The following is a 21,131-nucleotide window of genomic DNA, read 5'->3' as shown; positions in this document are numbered from 1 at the left end:
ATTACGCAAACTGGAGCCATTTTTGAAGATTACAGATTACACTCCCATGCTTACTTTGAGACTGGTTTCTGTCAGAACAATAACACCACTAAAACCTAAATGACAATTATCTCTTTTTCTGAATGGCAAACTGAAGGTTATACCACGTGAGGGAAAGATGTGACACTGTCACTTATGCTATCATGTCTGTTTGACTGGAGTCAACACTACACTATATAAATGGATGATATATAAAAATGCAAGATGTGCAAGTAGACCGGATGACACACAGATGGATAGTGTGAGGGAGACCAAGGGAGGGAGGAAACTGCAAAGACTGAGACTACCAAGTTTAACATGTATTGCTAGCTCAGTGCCTCAGCTCTCCAATTCAGATCCAGTAAAATCGACATGATTAATGCAACAATCCTATTTCGACATGTTTTACATCTATAAAAGTTCAGATTCAAAAGTATAGAACCAAATTAATGTGGTTTCAAGTATAATTTTTAGTTACTGATTAATCTAAAGCTTTTATTCAAGCTTTGTGCCGACTAATTGATTAACCAGCATACCTTTAAATATCCATTTAAGCACAACATCAGCAAACATCCAGTTTGTTCGTGACATTTATGTCAGTTTGGTCAGAATATGAATAATGAGCAAAATAATTAAGCTATCACCCAACACTGGTGACACCCAGCAGCCTTGAAGGGTGATCCAAAATCACTTTTAGGCTTTAAAAAAAAAAAAAAAAAAAAAAAACCAAAAAAAAAAAAAACCTTGAACATGGCATTGAAAACAATATCCCTGCATACATCATGATGCAAAACTGTGTGAGTGATTGAAATTGGGTTTGACTTTGACTTAACACTAAAGCAAATCTTAAAGTCTGTCTGTATTTGAACTCGCTTGGTTGAGAATTCACGGGTGAAAAACAAAAGCATAAACCATGACCTGACATCAGGACGGTCTCACCGTGGACATTTGAGTCTAAAGTATAAATAAAGCAGTAGAGCTAGATGTGAAGGAGCTATAATGGTCCATAACTGAGATATGCATATTTGCACAAAGAATGTTTTATGATACATCCAATTTTTCAGCCTAAGACATTAAACAAACAAAAAAGAGATACCTGAGGTAATTTCAAGTCTGTCTAACAGGCTCCGAATCCATTGTTAATCACAGCTAAGCACACAGTGGTGTAGACTCAAACAGTGCCTATACGGTGATTTACTACTAACTAGTACCCAAAAGAAATGCAACAATATAAGCTGAACACTGGTAGGCAGCTTTGTGGACTTAGATTAGCCTATTGGAAAATGAGATGTGATGATGATTCATATGTTATGCAACGATAGAGAAGCTGAATTTTTTTTAACATTCTTGTATTCATGGCACAATTTATATTTTATTTATCCATAAAATAAAAGTATAAATGGTTTTGGCACTGGCTAGTGATCACAATAGTACTAATTATAAAATATCACCATTGGGCCACAATCTTATATTGGATGGATTCCTGCCAACTAGCTTAAGAAATAAAACACGGCTAGCAGCACTATGTAAATATTTCTGCTCCACATGAACAAAGCAAAAAGAACATCAACCATAAGGTGAAACGACAGATTTGCATCCAGGCACTGACAGTTACTCATTTGATCAAATGAGTTCAGCTTCATCTGGTTTTTCAGTAATTGGACTAAGAAAGATATAAGATGTTTCTCACAGATAATCCAAGCTTAAACACACTCATAATAGTGGTAACCATTAGCTGGTATAATTAGAAAAAAAAGATTACTTCATGAGTATAATTAAACGGACAGCTAAAGAGTTTGACCAAGTCAAAAGTGAAAGAAATTCTTGCAGTGATTCTACCATGCATTTGTTCAGAAACTCCATATGCATCATGAATGAAACCGCATATGCAGGTCATGCATTAGTGATATGTGCTGAAGATCTCTTTGTGTTTGTCACATAACATAACCTGGTGAGTCTGAGAATTACAGTACAGTACATTAATTAAAAGCTATAGCGTCAGTTTTTAAAGATGGACCAAAGAACAAGCACAAAAAATACATTCACCTTGCAGCTGACTGTGAAATTTGTGATTTCAATGAATTAAATGGTCATCACATTTGAAAGCGAAAGATGCACTGTTAGGGGATGACAGCGCTTTTTCCCCTCACTAAAGATAAAATACTAGTTAAGTCACAATGCAATTTGCCAATTTTGTATTGCTCTGTTTGCTTCTACAACCAAAAGGACTTAATAAGCATGTCAAAAATCATTCAATAATAATTTCATTGTAACTCTAGGCACAAAAGGTCTTTGCATAGCTTTGTGAAGCTCAGCCTCCATACAACCCCATGTGATAGGCCTACATATTAACTCATCAATGTCTGTGACATGAATTAACTTCTTTATGAATTAAGAATGTAGTAACAGGGAATGCTGCGCTGTACTGAAAATGTTAATCATCTTTGGTTTAACAGATTTATCAGACACAAATTACAGTCTGGCCAACCCATAGCATTTACCTGCTATGAACAAGAACAGCGGTACCATACTACTACACTGCTAATCTCTTAAGACATGCAATTAGGATCAGAGTCTGAACAGCAAGAAAAAGTAACATCAGGAACCTGGTGTTCAAATATCCACTCAGCTAACCTGTGACTGAGCCAATGAACATAATGCCTGACCCCCTTTTTACAAGTCAGTTCTACTGATCAAAGCTTAAAATGTCTTTCTTGACACCAAATTATTAGTCTCATGTGACACCCAAAGCCTTTAGTCATTGGATAACAGAGATAATTGTTTAATAAAGACCAAATACAGACTTGGGTGGATCAGAGTTCCCATTTGAAGCTTGATTTAGACACGAAAAGTCTATGTTTTATTCATTACATCTTGAAAGTCAGGAACACTTTAGACTGACCCATAGGCTTCCTGTTTCCTCCACCTGACCTGAAAGCAGTTTTATTGGCATTATAGTAAAGGTGTGGCCATTTAAAGCATGAAGTACGTACAATCCAGGTAATACGTGGGGGTGCACAAAAAGGAAGAACTTACAAACAGCATAAAAATCTTTAATAGCAGCTCCGTTGCGATAAAGGTGTGCCTCGGAGATAAAAAGAAAGAGTACTGAATAGAAAAGGAGGCTCCGTGAATTCTTGAGTCACAGTTAACTTTGGCAAAGTCATTCAGCACGGGCGCTGGATTGCTATCTAACATACCACATGATCATTTGTACAACCAGCCAACGTGATATCCCCTTAAGGTCAAATAATCACTTTCAAATTAACACGACGGTACATATAATCAGGGCGCAGACAAATAAGGCGGGTGTAGAAGTTTTAATATTTTTTTTGCGCCGTATGGTGATTTGAAGAAATCGATTGAGCGGTGTCGCAACAGGCGACAATAAGGATAACTATTTCATTTCTGAATCAGACGATTACAAGGCACTGATAGTGACGATTAATACCAACGACAGCAATAGCCACTCCGAGAAAATGAACACTTTTGCTGTGAATGGGGCAAATACTTATGAGAAATGGTAAACACATATTTCCGTTCATCACTACGACCTATTAGCATTATTTATAAGCTGTATTTCTGTACTTCAGACTTAAAGAAGCGAACGAGGGTGGGTAAGCAAAGTGTTAGCAAGAATGCTTGATGCTACTAGCCAAGACAAACGTCATCCACCCTGTCAAGCTAGTTAGCGTAGCACCAAACGCTAACTTAGCTTGCTAGCAATCTCAAACTTGTGTTGAGAGTCTCTGAAGCGACAGCCAGTCTGGCAGTTATTGCGACCGAAAGATGAACTTGATCAAACAATTTAACCATTCATTGATTCACATACCTGCAGGTGCTCCTGAAAGCGAATAGGCAGGATCTGAGCCATGGCGGTTCCTCTCTCACTCTCCTCCGGTCTCGTTTAATGCTAACAAACTACGGCTGCTTCTCTCAGATCCTAGCCGGACAGCCAGGAAGTCTCTAGTCTAAAGTCCAATTGTAAGCGAATTCTACGCCTTATTTAAAACGCGCTGTCGGTGTGACTGTACTTTATTTGTTTTTTATTCCTTCCCTTAACTGTTTACTTGCGGTCTTCCCCGGCTAACGACTGTCACTACACCGACTCCCTGGACCTGCAATGGCGGTGGAGGTTGGTCAGCAGAGAAAACATCCCGGAAATGGAAGTGCACTCAATAAGGCGGATGGATACGTATTTCGACTTTTAAAACGTGAACTGTGCTTAGTATGTTGCCGTTTGTTTGAAACATTTATAACATTTTAATTGTTCTTTAAAATATCAAAATAAGACAATGAACTTCAGCATAAAAATATATGAGAACAAACGTAAAAGTGGGACTACTTCTTTCTGTTCGCCCTTTGATTTTTGCCACATCATTCGTCTTTCTAAATTAACGTCATTCCTACGCGGTGTATAGTAGCTGTACACTTGTTCCTCTCAGCCAATCCGATCACTCGGTACTCAAACGAGTAATTCAACTTTATTCTAATTACGGGACAGCGCTAAATTACTTTAAATTACGATTTAAATGCGCAGAGGAGATTCTTTCCTTATCATAATATATATTTTCTTGATCCTTAACAAGAACTTACTGGTCAGTACGCAGTGTACACAGCATGGTTCACATTAAAGGACTAAGTTTTCACTACAGTGCCTATTGATACAGGCCATTGTGTTTGTGTTGTTTAATTTCAGCCTTGGGGTTTGGGGGGACTTGTTCTGGTGAATTTTTGAAATCGCCCCTGCATTAATTTATCAAGAAAATGTCTTTAATTGTAAAAGTATACTTAACACGTCAACACATTCCTCAGTAGTTTTACAGCTTTTTATTTATTTATTTATTTATTAACTTTGTGTGTCCTACATATTTGTAAGGCTGTGTCCCCTTGTGTTCTCCCTGAAATCTATACCTATGAATTCACATGACGACTAGAATCTATTTTCTATAATTTGGCAGTCAAAGGAATTATAATGTGTGAAATATTATGGTTAGAAAGTCTAATAGCAGAAATTTTCTGTTTTGTTCAAATGCATGCAATACGTGTTGGGTGGAGTGTGCAGGCATTTTAGTGAGTATTCATTTCCCTTTTTTACATCCACAATTTCTGTTGGCAGAGGATGTAACCTTATTGCTCAACATAAAACTGAATTATGGGAAAGCCATCTCTTAAGTGAGCTGACCTTTCAGCAGAAATGTTATTCTGTCGAGCCAGCAATTATAGCTTCTGAGGAAACAGACATCGCAAGAAAACGACTAGATCTGCATGTATTAGTCAATCATGTGTCAAGATGCCTAGCTGTGGTACCATCCTCCAAGATTACTGTGCATAAAGTGTGTTATAGGGGGATTAAATTTGAGGTGGTGAACATCTGATCAGATTATTGTTGTTCTTCCCTGCAGATGAGAACTGAACAACAACAGAGACTAAGCCAGTTCTGCACATTAAAAAACAAACAAACAGGATTCAGTGTTTATACGAAAGATGATGAGTCATAGCATGACTAACGGATATCTATCCATCCATCCGCTTCACCTTTTCAGGGTCGCAAGGGGGTGCTGGGCGAGAGGCAGGGTACACCCTGGACAGGTCGCCAGTCTGTCACAGGGCTAACAGACACAGACAACCATTCGCACTCACATTCACTCGCACATTCACACCTATGGGCAATTTGGATTAATCAATTAACTACATGTCTTTGGACGGTGGGAGGAAGCCGGAGTACCTGGAAGGAACCCACGCAAACACAGGGAGAACATGCAAACTCCACACAGAAAGACCCCGGCCTGATGGTGGAATTGAACTCCACCACTTGCTGTGCGGCAAGAAGGTCTAACCACCGTGCCACCGTGCTGCCCTGACTAATGGATATCTAATAAAATAAAATAAAGATAACTGAGTCAGAATGGCCAACTCTTCTTATATGTTCTTATGTATCGACACCCTTCATTGGTTAGATCCCACCCATCTAAGCTCCTTTACTTTTATCTTATCTGATCACATTTGTTCTTTACTACAACATAGATGGATTTAGACTTTATTAATCTCACACTTGTTAGACGCACTGTATTAGACATACAGTAGAAAACAATAAATGAATGAGGAAAAAGTAAAACTGCCAAAAATGTGCTAAAATACACAGAAGAATACACAAAAAAATACACAGAAATGTCACAAAGACTTCATTTTACTGCATCAAGGGCATTTTGACCCATATTTATTTTTTTAGCTGTTTCAACACTGATTTATCCTCTGTGCATATTGTCATGCATTGTCATGCATTGTCATGCATTGGTCATGCAACACAGAGCACCTGTATAAAAAAGCCCAAAGCCGACTGTACTTCCTCAGGAGGCTGAGGTCTTTTAACATCTGCAGGAAGCTCCTGAGGATGTTTTACCAGTCGGTGGTTGCTGGAGTACTTTTCTATGCTGTGGTGTGCTGGGGGAGCAGCACAGCAAAGAAGGACTCATGCAGGCTGGAGAAACTGATCAGGAGGGCTAGCTCTGTGGTCGGCATGAAGCTGGACACTCTGGTGACAGTGGCAGAGAAAAGGACATTAAAGAAACTGATGGACATTATGGACAATGCCAGGCATCCTCTGCACACGGCCATAAACAACCAGAAGAGTCTGTTCAGTGACAGGTTGCTTCTCCCCAAGACAAGAACCAACAGACTTAAAAACTCCTTTGTCCCACACGCCATCAGACTGTTTATCTCCTCTCTGGAGGGGAGAGGGAGGGGAAACAGGAGGACAAAGGAGGGGGGAACAACTAAGCTGTAGTGCCTCTTCACCTTACTGTACAATACCTTGTGCAATACTTTTTGTAAATAGTCAACAGTGCAATAGACTCAATACTTGAAATGTGCAATTCACTTGTATTTTTATTTTTTATTCCTATTTATTCTATTTATCCCCTTCATATATTTTATTTATATTGTCTCTGTATTTATATATGTGTGTGTGTGTGTGTGTGTGTGTGTGTGTGTGTGTGTGTGTGTGTGTGTGTGTGTGTGTGTGTGTGTGTGTGTGTGTATATATAACAATTCTGTAACTGTAACTTCGGTCGTTGCTGTGCTTTTTTGGAAGTCGAATTTCCCAGAGGAACCCACCCGAGGGATTAATAAAGTTCTATCTTATCTCTTATCTTATCTTATCTTATTGTACAGTCTGGCTGCTGTTGGGATGAAGGTTTTTGGCCACAAACATAAACACATCTGCACGAATGCACACAGTGTGAAAACCAGCCTGACTGTCACTCTTGACTCACATGAAGCACATATGAAGCAAGTTCAGTGGAGGCTGCTGAGATGCAGAGGACAATGAGATTTTCAATTTAAGTTTTTCCAGAAATGAACTGATGAATTTTGTTTGTCCAAGTCTTATGAAAAGAACTCATCTACTTATAATGTGTGCCTGCATCTGGAACAGACCAACTATGGCGTTTGTTTACTTCTCTATAGTTTCAGGGGAGAGCGTAGTAGAGAGTCCTGAATAGACCATTCAGGCTGCTGTTGCCATGGATTCACAGGGCGAGGAAACCCAAGACAGAGACACCATGTGTGTTACGATGAAAGAGTGGCTTTGGGACTATCAGCACGTCACACTGGCCTGCTGACACTGAAAGTATAGCTGCAGATTTCATGCAAAATGAGGGGCAGCACTGGTAGTTATGCCACCCTTGCCCTGGTCTTTCATTCTGATTGTCTTATAACAGAAGCGTCTTCCATGTAGCTCAGTGAAAGGAGCAGCCATGCTTGGACTCAGGGATATGTGTAACTGGAAGCAACTTACAAAAAGGTGACTGTCTCCTTTACCCATTTCTTGACCGCTAGTACACCCCAGTGCATTGGCAAGCATTTAGCCACAGATGGGAGCTCCATGTCTTCCTGTGGCTGGGAGGATCCCATCAGGAATGACTGAGAGGGACTGACACTGGGATCCGGAACTGACATTGAAAAGCTCCTCTTCTGTTTCTCTCCCCTTTCCTCTTTTCCTTCATCTGCCTGTGTCACTAAAACAGCCAGTGGTTAAGGGACACATGCCACGCTGTGTTTTTGTGTTCATAATTTAGCAGTTTCTAGTTTATTACACACACACACACACACACACACACACACACACACACACACACACACACACACACACACACACACACACACGCTAAATAATGCTTGACCATCTTGACCCTTTACATTTCTGCTCATGCACCTCAGTCACATGTGCATTGTAGCCTAACCTTTGAACAACAGTTCAAGGGGAAGTTACTAATTGACTGTGTGAGGGCCTTTGCTCCTTTCAAACAGGCAGCAGTATAGTGTGTCACAAGCCACAGATGACAGCCTAAATCAGCACCAGCATTGTCACAACATTTTTGCATGAGGTGAAAGGTGAGAAATAATGAGCCTTTTATTGACTATTTCTGAGATAATTGAATTACAAAAACATGTTTTTCTGCATTTCAATAAAACCTTGAAGGACTGGTTTCACTGGAGGCAGTTATTTGGATATTGATGCCACCTAGTGGAGCGAGGCTCTAATTAGACCTCTGTGAATGTAAAATTTGAATTGATGGAAGAGTTTTGCCCCAGTTCTCATACTGTAACGAGGCGCATCTTTAGGCATAAGCATATGATCTCTGAACAATCAAAATGCTAAAGTACTCAATAAAAAGGGAGTGAGAATGACTGGAAATGGAAAATTATTTAAACAGCAGAAAAGTCAGAAGAAATACTTCTGGTTCCTGGTTAGCTCAGTGGGTTAGCGTGTATATGAAATGGCATCACCAGTCAGGTCCCAGATTCATGCATATAATATATGGCTTGCAGCATTATAATATTTTCCATGTTTAAAGTTGTTACTGGTAGTTTTGCTCTGTCCTGGTGTGTCTTATTTATCCTGAATTGCAACATTCTCTCTGCTAAAAATGAAATAACTTATCATCCTTGTGAGAGTCTCTCCCAGATCACACACCCTGTGGCTACTTTGACTTTGCTTTTTGTTGTGGAAAAAGGCTTTTCACTCCCCTACCAGCTGTATTTCTTTTACAAAGAAGAAACTTTGACTCTTTAAATGTTCCACATAGAGTGCATGTCTCTGAACAACGTATAAAAAGTAACCTAACATCTCTCTCGTGTTCCTTCTTCCTGATGTTGCTGTCATTCAGTATCGCCACATCTATCACTACGGCCCTCTCCTTCTGTTTGTCTACCACCACTACAATGGCTTGCAAAAGTATTTTGCCCCCTTGAACTTTCCCACATTTTGTCACATTACAGCCACAAACATGAATCAATGTTATTGGAATTCCACATGAAAGACCAACACAAAGTGGTGCACACGTGAGAAGTGGAACGAAAATCAGACATGATTCCAAACATTTGTTACAAATAAATAACTGCAAAGTGGGGTGTGCGTAATTATTCAGCCCCTTAGGTCTGAGTGCAGTCAGTTGCACATAGACGTTGCCTGATGAGTGCTAATGACTAAATAGAGTGCACCTGTGTGTAATCTAATGTCAGTACAAATACAGCTGCTCTGTGACGGCCTCAGAGGTTGTCTGAGAGAATATTGGGAGCAACAACACCATGAAGCCCAAAGAACACAGCAGACAGGTCAGGCATAAAGTTACTGAGAAATGTAAAGCAGGCTTAGGCTACACAAAGATTTCCCAAGCCTTGAACATCCCACGGAGCTCTGTTCAAGCCATCATTCAGAAATGGAAGGAGTATGGCACAACTGTAAACCCACCAAGACAAGGCCGTCCACCTAAACTCACAGGCCGAACAAGGAGAGCGCTGATCATAAATGCAGCCAAGAGGCCCATGGTGACTCTGGACGAGCTGCAGAGATCTACAGCTCAGGTGGGGGAATCTGTCCATAGGACAACTATTAGTCGTGCACTGCACAAAGTTGTCCTTTATGGAAGAGTGGCAAGAAGAAAGCCATTGTTAACAGAAAACCAGAAGAAGTCCCGTTTGCAGTTTGCCACAAGCCATGTGGGGGACACAGCAAACATGTGGAAGAAGCTGCTCTGGTCAGATGAGACCAAAATGCAAAACGCTATGTGTGGAAAACTAACACTGCACATCACTCTGAACACACCATCCCCACTGTCAAATATGGTGGTGGCAGCATCATGCTCTGGGGGGGCTTCTCTTCAGCAGGGACAGGGAAGCTGGTCAGAGTTGATGGGAAGATGGATGGAGTCAAATACAGGGCAATCTTGGAAGAAAACCTGTTGGAGTCTGCAAAAGACTTGAGACTGGGGCGGAGCTTCACCTTCCAGCAGGACAACGACCCTAAACATAAAGCCAGGAAACAATGGGATGGTTTAAAACAAAACATATCCATGTGTTAGAACTGGCCCAGTCAAAGTCTAGATCTAAATCCAATCCAGAATCTGTGGCAAGATCTGAAAACTGCTGTTCACAAACGCTGCCCATCTAATCTGACTGAGCTGGAGCTGTTTCAAAGAAGAATGGGCAAAGATTTCAGTCTGTAGATGTGCACAGCTGGTAGAGATGGACCCTAAAAGACTGGCAGCTGGAACTGCAGCAAAAGCTGGTTCTACAAAGTATTGACTCAGGGGGCTGAATAATTACGCACACCCCACTTTGCAGTTATTTATTTGTAAAAATGTTTGGAATCATGAATGATGTTCGTTCCACTTCTCACGTGTGCACCACTTTGTGTTGGTCTTTCACCTGGAATTCCAATAACATTGATTCATGTTTGTGGCTGTAATGTGACAAAATGTGGGAAAGTTCAAGGGGGCCGAATACTTTTGCAAGCCATTGTATATCCGGTTGGTTAGTCATCACTTTGTCCGTCTGTATCTGGATCCCACAGGATCTTAGCTCAGTCATTCTCCACCACTCGTGGGGGCATCTCCCATTTTGACCTCAGGGCTTCCAGGACACACTTGGCACAGATGTTTCTGTACACTGGCGTTCCATGTATGCCCTGCTGCTAGCATCTTACACCCTGCTGTTATGCACTGCAAAAACTCAAAATCTTAGCACGTATATTTGTCTTGTTTCTAGTCAAAATAATCTTATCGCACTTAAGACAAATTGAACTAAAGGGTAACATCCCAGTAAGATATATGAAGATAGAACTTTATTAATCCCTCGGGTGGGTTCCTCTGGGAAATTCGACTTCCAAAAAAAAAGCACAGCAACGACCGAAGTTACAGTTACAGAATTGTTATATATACACACACACACACACACACACACACACACACACACACACACACACACACACACATATATAAATACAGAAACAAATATAAATAAAATATACAAAGGGGATAAATAGGAATAAATAGGAATAAAAATAAAAATACAAGTGAATTGCACATTTCAAGTATTGAGTCTATTGCACCGTTGACTATTTACAAAAAGTATTGCACAAGGTATTGTACAGTGAGGTGAAGAGGCACTACAGCTTAGTTGTTCCCCCCTCCTTTGTCCTCCTGTTTCCCCTCCAGAGAGGAGTTAGACAGTCTGATGGCGTGTGGGACAAAGGAGTTTTTAAGTCTGTTAGTTCTTGTCTTTGAGAGAAGCAACCTGTCACTGAACAGACTCTTCTGATTGTTTATGGCCGTGTGCAGAGGATGCCCAGCATTGTTCAGTGTCCAGATGACTGACTTCTGATTGCTTACATCTCTTCCATCTTCCTTTTGTCTTTATTTCCAGTCAGTTCAACTTTAAACCCATTCTTGAAATTTTATTGCAGTTTCTGTAGCTCAGGCTTTGACAGCCTATCGCTCTTGTAAGCGGGCACACATTAGTTTAAATTAAAACCCGTTTTAACTAAAAGTCATTTGTTGAGACAGAACAGGAAGTCTTTGTACTTTCAGTCCACTGAACTTTGCAGTACAGACATTACCCACAGGAAGAGGGTGTACACTGAAATTATCACACACAGATTAAACATTTACTGCAGTGTATCTCAAGGGGAGGAGCGTGGGAGGAGTCTCTCCATGGAATCAAAATAAATATTTGGACAGAGAGTACTCCCACTGTGGCCAAACTGTGGCACATGATGGGAAAGAAACACACCATGAAATCAAGCAGAGGTAAAACATTCAAACTTCGAGCGTTGTCTTTGCTTTTTAATCAGTCGAATCTATGCTGTCCTTTTGTTCTGGACAGTTTAACCTTATGTGCGCTTTATTTTTCTGTTTCCTTATATCAAAACGTGTATCACATTTTTTTGTTTTCTACTGTAAAGCATTTGGGATTTATTTTAACAGAAAGTTGCAGTTGAACAGTGTTGAATTGATTAAATAGTTAAAGTTAATGAATTATAGATTTAAAATGTTTCAAAACTGGATACTTCTAGTAAAAAAGTAGGAAAGATTAATCCCAGTTTATCATTCATACTTCGAATAGCTCGTTCTAGTTTTCCCCGGACTGAGCTGAGCTCCAGGACTTTGTCTTTGAGTGTCTGCAGGATCAACGTGTCCTAGATCATTAAAAAAAAAGGTTTCAGTGACCCATTAGCTGCACTCAAGTACCTGTAGCATACGCTGTTGTGCCCATATGTTCATGAGAGCTGCGTAGATTTGCTCTGAAATCTGGATTTCTCTGGGAGTAAATGGCTTAAGCATGCCATTTCTTTTTAATGTTTGTATTCACTTCACACTGTGACAGAGAAACAAGGACTCCACGTAGCTGGCATATTCGACCACAGATAAGGAGTGTTGTAGATTAGAGGAGGGCGACACTTTGTGTCTCTGACTTTTCAAGTTATTATTGTGGAGCACGTTAGCTGAGTGTGTTCTTGCTCCTTAACAACAGCAGTTACTCTTAAAAATAAAACGTTCTTTCCTGCCAGTTTTCTGTCAGGACTATTGTAATATGAGAAAAGTCCGATAACTATAGAACATCAATAACTGCCTCGGGCCTTAAGGCTATACATGCACTATATGGAAAAGGGTCCTAATGCCACAGGTGTGTAAAGTCAAGCATCTACGCTCTTTACAAACACTGGTGGGTCGTTTTAGAGAGTTCACTGGGGTCGCCGAATGTTGAGGCTCATAAAACCCATAAAAGTCTCCACCGCTCAGCTGGCTCGATACAGCGGAGCTCCAACATCAGCACAAACACTTTAGTCCACAGAGTGTTTCTTCTTACGTAGGAAAGGCACTGCTAAAGTTTACACTGTTTCTTTTCAAATTTAAAGTGGTTGAAACCAATAAGAATTTAGATAAAATAGCCATTTTTATTTATTCATTTATTTATTGTTTAGTTAAATTCGCCCTGGAACAGACTGACAAACCTGGTGACAATGAAGCCTGCCTCTTGCCCAACATCCGCTGGGCCGTGCTCCTGGCTGTCTAAACTGGATAAGAGAAAATGGATGTAAAAGTATTTAAGACAGCCTTTCATTCTCATTCATTTGCTTCATTCTGTATCGGTCTTGTATTTCAGTGACAAGGTGGCACACAGTGGTCTGTTCTTGCTGTGTGTGGTGAGGTGCAGAGATAAAGCTTGAATGCCAGATAAATCCATTTTCTGGTAAATTGCAGTAAAAAAATTGTTACAAGTTTAACGTTTCTGTAAAGTGGAGTTCAGAAGAATGCTGTCCAAGGGGGCGGTACCTTAGTGGGTACTGCTGTACAAGTTGATTCTGATCATCTGGATGTTTTCAGTGAGAGAAACATGTCGTCACTCATCCAGGTGACGTCTTCAGTCCCAGCTGACTGCAGGTTTCCAACCTTATAAACAGGACATCTGCACAATGTAACCAGCACCAGGAACAATGGGCTGTGAGGTCAGTTCCTTGATCATTAATATGCAAATTCTCATGAACATTGATCAGTGGCTGTTGATCAATGTCCATGAGTCCCATTCACAGAGAGTTGGGGAATGGCTGCAATCACAGCATGTAAGATGGCAAAAGATGTATCCTTAGGCCCCCTCCTCGATTCAGAGATGGTCTTTCCCTTGACTCCGCCCTCAAACCAGCGTTCCTCCCTGTCCAGGATGTGAACATCCTCATCATTGAAAGAGTGTCCAGTGTAGGTGTAAATAGACTGCAGAGTCCTGGCCTGACGAGGAGGCTCTTCTGTGTTGTGCCATCCCTCCACCACACCCTTGATAAGGAGAAAGCAGAAGAAGAAAGAGAGACAACAAATGAGTCTCTTATGAAATCTTACTGAATATCAGTTTTGCTTTCAGATTACATCTATAAAACAACACTCATTCATGCAGCGTGATGTCACGCACTTTTGGACGTTTTCAGCTTTCAGGTTTTTGAATTCCTTCAGCTTTTAGAGGACAAAGACTAAAGATAATCAAAGTCAGTCCCTGTTTGATGAACCCTCTACTGAGAGTCACCAGTCACATCCAGCTCTGATTGCTGAGCTGATGCCTCACGGTCTGGCAGACAGAACATTGCAGACTTTCACAGAGCCGCATGTTCAAATTAATGTGTGTGTGTGTGTGTGTGTGTGTGTGTGTGTGTGTGTGTGTGTGTGTGTGTGTGTGTGTGTGTGTGAAATAAATGTACTGTTTAAATGTCATACATACAGTTACTTTGATATTTACTGCAATTTCTGCAGGTTTGGTGGCTGACGGTGGTTTGAGAGAGTAAGTCTGCATTTCATTTCATTTCATGCATTAATGCGTTTGACTTGTTTCAGTGGCCATTCCAATTTCACTGTAACAGCTAATAAAATATGATGGTCAGCATGAACATGACCACACACATCCTCTCAGCACTATTTCTGAGTAACTACACAGTTTGACAGGATGTGTTTGACTGTGTGAGAGATCGACACGGCACCGTTTCAGATCCCCCAAAACAAACCAAGACTCTTTTTAAAAAATCAAGTTATAATTGTGCAGCTTTAAAAACAACTAAGCTTACGTTATAATGGCAACATAAGTGACACATCAAACTACAGTTTGTATTTACTTTTGTATTTTCTAATTATTATTTTATTTTTGAATTCATTTCGAACTTAGTGTCCAGGATGGATTTTCTTCTTTCAGATTAGTTTTTAAAGTTTTTGAAAATGTTTAATTTTAGTTTAGTTTTCATTCATTTCAGTGTTTATTATTCTAATGAGGAAATATGTCATCAGCGCAGGTATTACAATAAAAACTAAAGTAAAGGTTACTTTATTTTTTTTTATGATTATTATTTTATTCCATTTTCCAAGTTCCAAATGTAATTTTTAGTTTAGTTTTAGGTAAATATAAAACAAACAGATGCAAACTCAATCTGAACAAACCAACAATAACCAAAATTGACCCGACAGCCTCGAGACACACAAGGGGAAACATAAAACATCAAATGATCTAATAGCAAAAAACACAAGCAACCTTTTAATCGCTTCTTTAACTTAACAGTAAACAAATACAAAATAACAAAGTATATAACTCAAGAATCAGAGACGATTACTTTTGTATTTTTGACTAGTCATTTAGCAAAATGTGGCATGCACCAATCAGCACTTCCTGTAATATTCTAGGGCCCATCCCAGGCTCACTTGATGCCAGCAGACATACCGACCTCCCAGCACCAGTAAAAGAGGGAAAATAAAACACAAGATAAATTTAACAATTCAGTATGAGGAATAAAAGTGAACTAAATGAGTGAACTATACAGGTCATCGGATGTTGAAGATGGGCTTTACGGCTTCCAACAACTGCTCACACTGTCAGGCAAATTCACCGGACAATTATATCCACGCTCTTTGGTTCTGTCCACCAGTTCAGAAGTTTTGGCGCGAGATATGTGAAGACTTATCAAAGTGTCTGAAATGTAACATTCCAACTTCCCCCTTAGTGTGTTTGTTGGGCAGCTTAGATAATGTCACTACAGAAAAGAATATCGCCCATATGGTTTTCACTGCCCTATGCATAGCCAAGAAAACAGTCCTCATGAACTGGAAAAATAAAAATAATCTTAATTCTAACCAATATAGAAATTATCTATTAGATTACATTAGTCTTGACACAGCCTCTGCCACCACATCAGATCAATTGCTCTGGGCTCCTTCATCACCTAGTGGGGGTGGGGGGTCATAGTTTGGTCCCACCTTTGCTGTTGTGATTGGTGTGGGGGTAGGGACAGGCTTAGGGCGTCGGGGGGTTCCCCAGGAGCAGTGGGGATCGATACCCCGGGCTCAACCCGGAGTATCGATCATGGCCTATTAAGGGCTCTGTTGACTCTTAGGTGACGGTTTCCTGGTGGCTGCGTGCAGCGGGGCTAGGGGAGGGTCTGTGCTGACGGACGTGGGTTACTGACCTGGTAGCCTGGCTGCCCTTGGGTGGGTGTGAGGTTCTGGGGGCGCTCAGTCTCTGGGCTGGGGTCCTTGCTGGGCCTTGGGGGCTTTGGTCCTGGTTGGTGTGTCGCCAGGGTTGTGGGCGGGTGGGTGCATGGGGGGCTCAGCCCTGGCGCGGGGTGCCGCCAGTGCATCGAGCCACCTGGGGGGCTCTTCAACTGTGGGGGAGGTTGTTACATCTTGCAGGAGCTTTCCTCTCTTCAGGAACTGACTCTGCAGGAGGGGGAGATACAGGAGAGGTGGAGGAAGATCTCAGCCTGGGCGTCTATTGTCTTGTGTAGTCTGGAAGATGAGTGGATGACGGGGTGGGTGCAGTTTTCTCTGTGGTGGGGTCGGGTGGGCTGTCCCGGGCTCTGTGGGGCCGGGCGGCGCTGCTGCCACAAACAACCACCACTGCCCTGGTGGGTTGCAGAGTATGGGGGTGCCTACTGGGCTCGGGGGGGACTTGCCCCTCCCTTCCTTCCTTCCTTCCTTCCCTCCCCATCTCCAGCTGCCTCCCTCTTCCCGCTCCACCACAACCACCCACACATGCAGGACCTTGGAGTAGGGGTATATCACCAGGGTGCAGAGGAGGCTCCCCGTCCCCCCCCCCCCCCCCCCCCGTCCCCCGTCCCCTTCTGGCTGCCTCTGCCTCAATTTTATCCCACAACTTAGACATTCACATTACTCACACTCTCATTACACATACATATAGGATCTTGGGGGTGGGCACAATCACGGAGTCCAAAGTACCATCAGGGTGTACACCTCACCCCTGGCGTCGTTGCCCACCTCTCAATGTTAAATACACGTAGACATTGAGGGCTAGCAGGAGGGACCATGCGCTTACCTGCTGCTCTCTGGTAGGTAGCTCCAAGCCCTCCTGGGTTTTAAATGCACCTTAGAACACACATGCATCAACACTACAATGAGCGGGTGGAGGGAGGTTTGGAGTCTTCTCTCACCCCCGTTCTCTGCGACCTGCTGGAGCGGGGGGGCTAGGAGGAGGAGTTGGCCACCCCCTGGCTTCTGCTCCGCGGCTGCTGAGTGACCCCTCATCTGGGACTCTCCTCAGCTCTTGTGTGGCCCCCCCACACCCTCTAGCAGATGAAGGAACCTTTTAAAAATAAGCGCGTCCATGCTCACAGGTGTACACACGGGTGCTCGCACACACAAACTACACCCTTTTTGGCTCCTACCTCAAAGCACACTGTGTTCTGTTGATCTTATGTGCTGCACATTAATGTTTAATATTTAGTATTTACTGTTACATTCACATAGATCATCACGATGATGTTGTTTATTATATTGCTCTCTTTTTTTTGCTTGTTTTCTCTTTTTTCTTTCTCAGCTGGTGATTGATAGATGCATTTTTGTCTGTTTGTTTTTTGTTTTTTGCCCTTTATCCCCGTCCCTCTTCCCCGCTGTTTTTCTTTCCCCCAGTCACGTCTGTCCCGTGTGTAGCAAGTGAAAATAAAATAAAATAAACAGTAAAAGGTGAATCGAATAGACCAATACAGCGAGGCTGGGACGGCCCAGTTGGTAAAGTAAATCCGTTGGGCATCTTTCTTTGCCTTTAGACAAAAATTCTGATGCAAAAGAGCCAAACGGGACAGGCGGGAAAAAAAGAAAAAAGAACTAAATGTGAACGCGGCAAGAAGATTATGGTTCAACATTTTTGTTTTCTTTATGTTCATGTATGTCGTGATGTGCAATGTGTATCAAAACTAACACAACACCAGTGTGTTACGTGACCCCTAGATGCACGGTGTTCCCACCTTTACAGATGTGTAACTGTCAGTGACTCTACCACCGTTTGAATGGCTCAGCATGCTGACTTTTGGAACCGTGTAATCTTTAAAACTCTCGATACAAGATCAGACCATTTATTAAATATGTAAAGTGCACTTTGCATAAACTTTACTGCATTACATGTAGAAAGCAACTAGAAGCAACACCGTGATTACAGTGCATTACTGCACACACTGTATTGCACACAGAGCGAGAATTACTTTAATAATTTCCATTAAAACCTACTATGAAGTTGTAATTAAAGTACATGTCTCTCTTTTAAGGAAAGTTACATTTAATCCTAAAGAGGGAATAGACAACCCAGCGATGGTCATCACAGATGATGCAGGTACCCTGCTTGCCTGTGTAGTAGCCATTGGGCAAAGCCTGCTTGCTTTATGACAGCTCTCTTGTGTCTCTTCTGGTTCAGGCTCTGTGTGGACGCCCATCCCGCGCTCGTGTATCCTTAAACGCGAGGATGGCGAGTTCTACGGCTTCCATCTGCGTGTGGAGAGGGGCCGTCAGGGACACATAATTAGTCATGTGGTATCAGGTGGGGTCGCAGAGCGTAGCGGCCTTCGAGACGGAGACAGACTGCTAGAAGTCAACAACTGCTATATTGATGATGTTCCTCACCCTGAGGTAAGACAAGCTTCCTTCATAGTTAAATAGAAACCAGAGAAGCAACACAAAGCTGTCTAACTGGATCTGTCACGTTTCCAAATGTATAAATCAGGTGGCTAGGAAGATAAAGGTAAGCGGACGCCAGTTGTGTTTATTAGTGCTGGATGGAGAGGATTATGAACGGGCTGTGTCCCGAGGTCAGGACCTGCAACGTCTGGCCCACATGGATGAGAGCTGCAAACCACCCAGGCTTTGTCACATCACCAGGGATCCTGTCTCAGGTCTGGGCATCACCGTTACTCCTTTGGAAGGTAAAACATCTCCCTGTAATCACAAGAAGCCTAAGATTTGAGATCAGATGTCCGGGTTGAAGTCTGTGCAGTGTTATTCAGATGCTGCTCCTGTTTCGGCTCCGTAGGAGAGAAAGGTTGCTTTGTAGTGAACCCAGTGGCAGGAGGTGCAGCTGAAAAGGCAGCGGTGCGTCAGGGAGATCGGCTGGTGTGGATAGACGGAGCGATGGTGTCTGATCTCACACACTCCGCACTCAGCAAAATGGTTTGTGGACTTTTTGTAACTGTGTGATGCAGCAGATAATACATCAGGTTATCTTTGGTCTAACAATAATATCTCCATATATTTTATTGTAGATGAAGAAATGTGGTGATCACATCACCATCTTAGTGATCGACAGCGAGAGTGAAAAGAAGTACACGCAAAGGCGGCTCCCCGTCCTGCCCACCATGGCTACCCCTCATCAGCTACCTTATAGAGCCCGAACACTCCACCTGACCTCTGTGTCTGAGAGCTTTGGTTTTCTTCTACGGCTGGAGAAAGTGCCATCAGGACGCACATGTGAGATGATGAAAAAATGCTGAAAACTGAATTATTTTCACTGTTTTGCTGTTAAATAAACTGGGTACATATTAACCAACAGATCACGTCCTGCGTGAAACGACCAGAGGCAGTCCTGCAGAGAGGGCGGGTGTGAGGGATGGAGAGCTGCTGCTGGAGGTCAACGACGAGTCAGTGGAGTCACTGAAGCACGAGGAGGTTGTGGACAGAGTGAAGCTGAGCGGACGAGAGGTCCGTCTCACCACCATCACTCCCAAGGGGCTAGAGTTTTATACGCAGGTGGCCATCACTTACCACATACGTGCACTGCTTTTCCAGTTGATTCAAGTGTACATCGAGGGTGGTGCACCCATTTGGAGGCCACACCTGGTACTGGGATATTGTTACGTCTTTCCTTTGTTTTCTCTCCTGCAGCTGGGTCTGTCTCCACTTCTTTTCTGTGAGGATGATGCAGCTGATGAAGGAAAGGAGAGTAGTATGCTGACTTCTGTGGAGGAGAACTCACCACCAAAGGAAACGCATGCCTCAAGTCATCTTAGACTCTGCTCTCTCCAGAAAGGCCCTTTGGGATTTGGCTTTAAATTAGGCTGTGACCCACAGAGTCCTGGGACTTTCATCAGTCAGGTTTTAGTGTTCTTTTGCATAAACACACACACACAGAAAAGTCATAAGCTTCAGTTTTGTGTCAAATCTTGTAAACTTTTTTTTACTTGGCCTCGTAGGTTGCTTCTGGGGGTCCTGGGCAGAGTGCTGGACTGCTTGTGGGTGAGGTAGTGATGGAAGTCAATGGACAAAGTGTGGACGGAAAACCTCTGGAAGATGTGACTATGCTTGTGGAAGAAGGTGGGCACATTCCTTCATTGCTAGTCACACATACGACACGCTACACCAAGATGGAACAGACTGAAGCACCCAGCAAAGATGTCACTCGCACAGAGATGGCAAAACGGTTTTTAACTTTGTGTTTGTATCTCAGCAGGAGGAAGAAGATAACGAGATCTCAGCTTTGTGAGCGGAACAGATATAAACCTCGAAGACATTTCCCAGCACGATGCTCCCACTCAAGAATTCCAGATTTTAATCCTTGCCAACATTTTCAACACACAACTTCACTTAGATAGGATGCAATCAAACTAGAAACCAAATGCTTCACGGCTTAAACGACTCTCTGGTTAAACAACAACAAATGGCCCTCCCCCCTCCCATACCATGGTGGACTTGAAGCTCTTTCCCCCCACGACCACTGCTTAAACAGTTTTTTGTGTTTAATGCTACTTTAAACACCTGACTGATCAAATTCTCCCATCACAAGAAAGATTTTTGAAAGCCTGAAACAGACCAGATGCAAGTACGAGAGCTCTCTCAGATGACAGAACCCTTTAAAGGCATTTGTATCATATTTGATACATTTAATAGTTTTTGGGACTTGTGATCTTTTCCCCTGAAAAAGCAAAATGAATAACACAAAACATTCTTGAGCAAAGATTAAAAAACAAAAAGATGTAGCAAATATTGTGCAATTAAATCAATTTCATCAACACTCCAATAAAAAAATAA

The 21,131-nt window shown here is 42.2% G+C and overlaps 2 protein-coding genes across 9 annotated transcripts in view; one reads left to right on the top strand and one right to left on the bottom strand.

Annotated features, from left to right (window-relative positions):
• Positions 1 to 4,214, bottom strand: part of cltca (clathrin, heavy chain a (Hc)) — a 33,813-nt gene extending 29,599 nt beyond the window's left edge. For both annotated transcript variants that reach the window (XM_026181101.1, XM_026181103.1), the window contains exon 1: positions 3,851 to 4,214. In XM_026181101.1, the coding sequence (XP_026036886.1) occupies positions 3,851 to 3,892 (42 nt within the window). In that variant the 5' untranslated portion in view covers positions 3,893 to 4,214. The remainder of the gene's footprint in view (positions 1 to 3,850) is intronic.
• Positions 4,215 to 12,058: 7,844 nt separating this feature from the next.
• Positions 12,059 to 21,131, top strand: nherf4b (NHERF family PDZ scaffold protein 4b). 7 transcript variants are annotated; one of them, XM_026182594.1, is made up of 11 exons: positions 12,061 to 12,107; positions 14,598 to 14,625; positions 18,383 to 18,447; positions 18,529 to 18,740; positions 18,835 to 19,033; positions 19,141 to 19,277; positions 19,370 to 19,574; positions 19,657 to 19,853; positions 19,989 to 20,198; positions 20,297 to 20,417; positions 20,551 to 21,131. In XM_026182594.1, exons 1-11 carry the CDS (start codon positions 12,071 to 12,073, stop codon positions 20,565 to 20,567), a joined length of 1,428 nt encoding a protein of 475 aa, XP_026038379.1. In that variant the 5' UTR covers positions 12,061 to 12,070; the 3' UTR covers positions 20,568 to 21,131. The 7 variants fall into 7 exon arrangements, with proteins under 7 accessions (XP_026038381.1, XP_026038379.1, XP_026038378.1 ...); XM_026182596.1 differs by lacking the exon at positions 20,551 to 21,131 and adding an exon at positions 13,714 to 13,807 and having other exon boundaries at positions 12,059 to 12,107; positions 19,989 to 20,411; XM_026182592.1 differs by lacking the exon at positions 12,061 to 12,107 and having other exon boundaries at positions 14,527 to 14,625; positions 20,554 to 21,131.

The sequence above is a fragment of the Astatotilapia calliptera genome, chromosome 10, assembly GCF_900246225.1.
Source record: "Astatotilapia calliptera chromosome 10, fAstCal1.2, whole genome shotgun sequence".
NCBI lineage: Eukaryota > Metazoa > Chordata > Actinopteri > Cichliformes > Cichlidae > Astatotilapia > Astatotilapia calliptera.
The sequence above is the reverse complement of the archived record's forward strand: the minus strand, read 5'-3'. Positions and strand labels throughout refer to the sequence as shown.